The sequence below is a fragment of the Emydura macquarii genome, unplaced genomic scaffold, assembly GCF_026122565.2.
Source record: "Emydura macquarii macquarii isolate MOO-44397 ecotype Brisbane River unplaced genomic scaffold, CSIRO-AGI_Emac_v2 contig_2107, whole genome shotgun sequence".
Classification (NCBI taxonomy): domain Eukaryota; kingdom Metazoa; phylum Chordata; order Testudines; family Chelidae; genus Emydura; species Emydura macquarii.
The window spans coordinates 180,390-186,920 of NW_027132244.1; the positions used below are offsets into that span (position 1 = coordinate 180,390).

Sequence of the window (6,531 nt, forward strand, 5' to 3'; positions counted from 1 at the left end):
GTCTATCTGTGATTTACTTTAACCCTTTAACATTTCTCTCATGGTTTATTTCTTTCTTTTTACAATAAACCTTTAGTTTAGACACTAAAGGATTGGCTGCTAGCGTGGTATTTTAGGTAAGATCCAAACTTATATTGATCTGGTGCTGTGGCTGACCCTTTGGGGTCAGAGGGAACCTTTTTAGCAAAGAGCAGAGAGTTTAAGTAATTGGTCTCTTTGCTGGACCTGGTGCTGATTTGGGAGCCATGAGCTGAAATGCAGTGAAGGGGGCTGTGGGCATTTGTGGACTGGCTTCGTGATATCCAGTGTGGGGTAATCAGAAGCAGTTCGTGGCTGGTTGGGAAGCCGGGCTTCAGTGTCACCCACCAGCGTGGGGAGAATCTGCTCTCCTTTTGCAGCCTGCCCTGACCTTGGCATTATCAGCTGGCAACCCTGGCACGGGTCGTATCACACACACCATGATGATACTAGGGCGTGTGTCTAGAGACAGATGTCCCATCTCCAGGGAAAGTTTCCACGTGATGGAGGCTCCACTGCACACCCAGGTCAGCTGTTTCCCGGCTCCATGTTCAACATTTGCACGTCAATCCCAGCCCGACCTTTGTCAGCTCCAGCTCCCGGTCATCAGGTCCCACCCTGCCATGGCTAGCGAGGATGAAGGGCCCCTGTGCTCCAAAACACCTCCCCATGGAGGCTCAGAGGGGGGCCACTCTGTCTCGTCACAGTTGACAGTGAATGTCCGGTTCCTGGAACTCTGGGTGGGGCAAAGCAACGCGCAGTCTTTAGCCCAGAGCCTCCTGGCTAGGGCAGAGAGCAACCAACAGTCTGGGGACAGACTTTTGGGCTTCAGGTGAGTGAGTCAACAGTCCCAGCTGTGGCGTTTGCAGAGAAGGGGGAGGGGCATCCGGTCCCACCCTACTCAGCTGGGTCCAAACCCTGGGCCCTGTTAGTGGTGGGGGTCCCACCACTGGATCAGCAGGGAAACCATAATCTGCTGCCTTGCTTCCCGGGAGCACAACCTGCACAAAGTCCAGGTGCCCTGAGCTACCTCCTATCACAGTCCTTGGAGTATATTGAGTAGGAGCAGGGAGATGGGGACACCTCTGGATACGGCCTTGGTTGGGTTAGATCGGGACTGTGCCCAGCTCTGGTTTCCACACCTCCAGCATGACATTGACAAATTAAAAAGAGCTACAGGAATGATCTGAGATCTGGAGACCCTGCCTGGCGGGGGCAGTTCAACGGAGATCGATCACCTGTGGCTACAGTGTGGACACAAAGGGCTGGAATGGTCCCCAGTCATGGCCCCACCACAGCTCTATCCAGGTGACCCCATCTCCCTGTTCCTACTCGATATCCCACAGCCGGTTCATACACCTAGGAATGGCGTCTTCCCACCTCGTTCCAGTCTGACGCTGGGAGTTGTTGTGTGAATTTAGATGGACTCTATGAGGCAAAGGTGTTAACATAACCCAGCCACTGTCCAACATTAAACAGTGTTTGAAAGGGCCGGGGTTGGCACACAGGGACCTCAGCCTTCTCACAGCATGGCAAGCACACCCTTAAATACCCTGTGAACAGTGCATTACAGATAAAGAAAAGAAGGAAACACGACAAACGTCTCTGAAATACACAATGTTAAGTGGGGCTTTCATTACACCACAATCCCATGTTCTTTTTCTCTTCAGCTGGAGAACGTTTTCAGAAGGAAAAAACCCCTTTGTCTGACGGACTCTTGGACGGTATCGAAGATGGCACTAACTCCACTTCTGGGGAAAAGGCAAGTTAGCTGAGATATGCTGGAGCTGTTGTTGTAGTTGCTACAGTCAGACCCCATTTCATCCCAGGTCGTGTTTGGGATTCAGCTGGAGCTGGGTGGGGTGGTGATGATACCTGCCTCCCATTCTCTGGCCTGGTCTGATCTCAGGGCATCTCACAGGATCAGGATGGTGAAGGCCCAGGGACCCAGGAGATGGTGGGGGTTGCAGCCATGATGGTGATGTTTCCTCCAGTAGCCTCCGTCTATTCTTCTTTCTCTTTTTTAGCCTTTTCTCACAAAATCTCTTTCTTGAACGACCCCAAAAAGGGCAGTGATGGGTGGAATGGCCCATCCCCCGATTTTGTTGTCCGCCAATTATGCCTATGTTCTGAAGCACCAATTAAATTCCAGCTCCGCGTCATCTGCTTTTAACAAGCCTCATTTCAGCACAGTCCATGGATTATATCGAAGCGGCCTTTTTGGTTTAGACCAATCCAGTATCTGTGTCTGGTTTCCTTGCACCTTTCCCACCAACATTTGTTATTATAGGTTATCAGGACATTTCACTCACTTCTTACAATTAAACTCACAATTAGGGTAAATTTGTCTGCCTTGTTAGCACAACACAATCCCTCTCTGTTCTGAACCAGTTCCACAAAGGATCATACATTTGTTCATAAAATCACAATTGTAGAAACCGAAAACTTATTTCAGTTTAAGCTTTTGGAGGGGATGGTGGGGAAGTACTTGGTTCTATTTTAAGGATGGCAAATTTCTTATAACTCACTTCCTTTGTAGCTAAAATGAAACTGAAAACCGCTGCTGCGAGATGTTGTCAAATGTTTGAGAACAAGGCAAATCTTATCCGTGCTTTGGCTGTATGCCCAGAATTGACAAAGATACAAAACATTCCCCTTCCCCCCTCTTCACCATTTACACGGTTAAAGCTGGACAGTTATACAGAGCACCTCCCCGGCTCATTTCACTGCGCAGCACCGAAGGGCTGGGGAGTGGAAAGAGGCACCTGTGAGAACTGGCCCTGCTGTTGGAATATGGGATAAAGGTGCCCTGAACTGACTGAGTACCGGACAGGCAATTTTCTATATCAATAAGGGCCGTTCCTGAGCAGCTGGAACGACTCCATGGGCATTACTAAAGCAAGGACAACCCAGCCTCCTAGAGTGAATGATACGACCCACTAACTCCCCTGTCTCTGGAAAGTCCCGGCTGACTGTAACGACGGTCAGGGGTCAGAGCGGCTCAGGATTGCTCTGCTGTGATCAGAGAAAAACCTCCCCATAAAGGAAACATGAGTTATAACAGAGACAAGTTGGTGCCTGCAGCAGGAGTTATTCGATCTTTGTTGCACTGCTGGGGAAGGAGGCTCTCTGTGATGCAGCGAGCTGGGCGGGGAGGGTATGGTTGATTTGTCTGTAGCAAAGTTTGCTCTGCTTCTGGGTGTGGGTTTCCCCTTCTGTGTTTCCTGTCAGAGCAGCAGACAGCTCAGTGAAGGGAAGGGAAGCCATACTGCCTCCAGCTCTCTGTGGCTTGGCCCCAGACCCTGCCCCATAGAGCAGCCAACCCGTCCCCTCCAGGGCGATGGATCCTTGGGCCAAACCTATCTCGGTCTCCTTCTGGCTCCTGTCTCTCTGCTCCCTCGCCTTGGCTGGTAAGTGACGCCTGGTCTCCCGGATGCCTGGGTCCCATTCCCCATCCCAGAATCTTCCCCCAGGCTGGGTGCTGCAAGGATCCCTGGGGTTGCTCTCCCAGATGGCTGGGTCTCGTTCCCATCCTGGTCTCTCTCCTTCCTGCAGGGGTTCACCGCCTCTCCTTTCTCCAGCTCATCTCCCCGCAGGAGGCCCCCGGCCTGCACAAGCATTTGACTGTGGTGAGCATGAACGACCTGGTGCTCTCAGCCTACGACAGCAGCACCAGGAAGTTGACTCCCCGAAATGGCTACACCCCAGCCGACCAGGACAGTCACCAGTTCTGGAGAGCACGCAGCACTCGGTGCCTGGCCTGGGGCTCCTGGGTGGAGGCCAAGTACCAGGGCCTGGTGCGAGAGATGAACGCCAGCTCCCCAAAGACGGGTGAGTCCCTGTCCCCCAGCTCAGGGGATGGAAGGGGTGGGCAGCATATAGGAGGTGGGAGGAAGCTGGGGCTGGGCAGGGGACACCAGAGGGCAGTGATTTCCCTGATACCTAGAGCTTAGAGTGGGGGATGGGGGATAAGGAGTGAGGGATGGTGGCTCACGCAGCCCCTCTGCCCCCAGAGCCCTACTACCTGCAGATCCTGCACAGCTGTGAGCTGGACGATGGCACTGACACCATCGAAGTCACCGCCCGATATTCCCTCAATGGGGAGGACGTGCTGCAGTACCGGGCCGACCAGAACCGCTGGTTCTCCATGCACCTGGCTGCCTGGCACGTGGCCGAGAGCTGGAACCGCCAAGGGGAGGTTTTCTCACACTACACGCCCCAGGAATGCAGGTTTTTGATCGCATTGAGGGCACCTTTCACCGCTAAGAAGACAGGTGACAGCTCGGCCGGTGCCCCTCACTCCCGACCCGCAGCCCCTGCTGTCCCAGTCCCGGTGACTCATGACCCTTTCTCGCCCTCCCCGCAGCCCGGCCCGCAGCGCGCGTGGCCCTCGTCCCAGGGACCCAGGACCGGCCGCCCAGCCTTGTCTGCCACGTGACGGGCTTCTACCCCCGCGACATCGAGGTGACCTGGGAGCGGGGGGGCCGGGGGGTCCTGGGGGAGCAGGTGACCAGTGGGATCCAGCCCAACGCGGACCCCACCTTCCAGGTCCGGGTGTCCATTGAGCTGGGGCAGGAGGGGATCAGCCCCGCAGAGCACGTGTGTGTGGTGAGACACAGCAGCCTGGGGGACGCCCCCCTGAGAGTGACCTGGGGTGAGTACTGGGGGGGCAGGGTGGGGGGAGCAGTGGGGGTGCCCCCTAATGGGGGGGAGATGGGGTAGAGGGCCATAACGGGCAGGGGCAAGGAGAGAGATGGGAAATGCAAAGGGGGAGTTTGGGGGCCCCCAGGGGATGGGTAGATAGAGAGGCACTGGGGGGAGGTGGAGGTGGAGAGAGGGTTTGAGGGGCTCAGAGGGGAGGAGAGGCAGAAACGGGGGTGTCCAGCTGCAGGGCAGACAGACGGGTGGCAGGGGGGACAGCCCAGCTGGTGGAGGGGGACTGCTAGCCCAGGTCTATCGGGGCAGGACTCATGGGCGGGGAGGGGCACAGGGACTTTGGGGGCCCCGTGGCTCAGTCTGTCTCGGGGCATTTCCAGATGCCAAGGCCACAGCCCCAGCGAATCCCCTGGCTATCGTGGCTGGCGCCATCCTCGCTGTCCTGGGAGCCGGGGCCATGGGCTGCTACCTGAGGAGGAGGAAAAGTGAGTGATGTCCCTGCACAGCACCCCCTAGCGCCCGTCCTGCCCCCTTCACCTGGCCCCCACACATCACCCCCTAGCGCCCGTCCTTCCTCCCCACACCTACCCCAACAGTGCCCCCTAGTGCCACTCCTAAAACACTGCATCTCCTTTTGCCCCTTCTGCTCCCCACACCTGCCCCCTGCACCACAGCGCCCCCTATGGAACCCCCACCACTGACAGCACATCTCCCTATCCTGACCACCGTGCCCCTTTTGAAGCCCCCCTATCCTGCCCCCTGCACCACAGCGCCCCCTAGTATCCCCACTCAGCTTTCCCACTATCGTGTGAGATCCCAGGGGCTCCATGCTGAACCCAGGCTGGATATAGGGTTGCGGCTGGGGTTCCTGTTGTTGCCCCCACATACCCAGGCTGCAGGGGGGCATGAGTGAGCCCCAGGAAGCTGGATCTCCAGTTGAGTAAATTCCTGCTTTGGCTTCGGCTGCAGGGGGCCAGAACGGGCCGTATTTCCCGCCGCAGACACAGCCAGGGACCCTCGACTCTGCTTCAGACACGGATGAGCCAGCTGGAGGTGCCTCGTCCATGGCAGCTTTTTGCCCGGATGCTGGCGAGTGACCAGACATGGAGCCGGCTGCGCTAGGACTATCAGTCTGGATTGGAGCCACATGGACTATCTCTGGGAAAAGGGAAGGTGCTGCGGGGTGGCAGATGAGGTCAAAATCTCTGAGGTCACAAGGTGGGATGTACCTCTCCATCCTGTGCTCCGTCCCACCCTCCAATCACCCTATGCCCTGTAGCTCCCAGTCCCTCCAAAACCTCCCCCAGTTTCCATTCTCTGTCCCCATGCAGGCGGCACCTCAATCATTCTTCTCTGGGGAATTTGTGGTGCTTTTTTGAGGCATGATACATCCATACAAGTTTCACCTTCACAAAGTTTTTTATCAGAGCTCCGTCATTGCCTTGGTTTTCTCAGGTGCTACCCATGGCTTCCTCTGTGCAGCTCTTAAGTCTGCGGAAGCAGGTGGAGCCCATTTAATTGTTTTTGCTTTTTCCCCTTTCATGGTTGGAAGTTAACTTTGTCTTCTACATTTGTAAAACATTTGCAACATTATATGTAAATAAAGTGGTTAAAAACTCTTTATTAACATGTGTTGCTTTGTAGCTTCTCATAATACGTTGCTTTCGATGCTCATTCTGGCTGAACGTCTTACTCATGTAAGGGATCGAGTAATTCTGCTGCTGGCTTCTGTTGAAATGTCTGGTCATGTTCTCACAGCGTCTCTCTCTCCGTTTGCTTTCAGACCAACACACTGGTCCCAAACATCTCGGCTCCCCTTCTGATTCCACCAAACTGTCTTTGTTTTCTTTGCTGCCC

The 6,531-nt window shown here is 55.2% G+C and overlaps 1 protein-coding gene across 1 annotated transcript; it reads left to right on the forward strand.

The window, feature by feature from the left end:
* The first annotated feature begins 3,343 nt into the window (after positions 1-3,343).
* LOC137160025 (DLA class II histocompatibility antigen, DR-1 beta chain-like) lies at positions 3,344-5,771 on the forward strand. Its single transcript, XM_067558483.1, has 6 exons — positions 3,344-3,428; positions 3,574-3,849; positions 4,032-4,292; positions 4,385-4,672; positions 5,055-5,159; positions 5,644-5,771. The coding sequence occupies exons 1-6, from the start codon at positions 3,359-3,361 to the stop codon at positions 5,769-5,771; spliced, it is 1,128 nt and encodes a 375-aa protein (XP_067414584.1). The 5' UTR covers positions 3,344-3,358.
* The last annotated feature ends 760 nt before the right edge of the window (positions 5,772-6,531 follow it).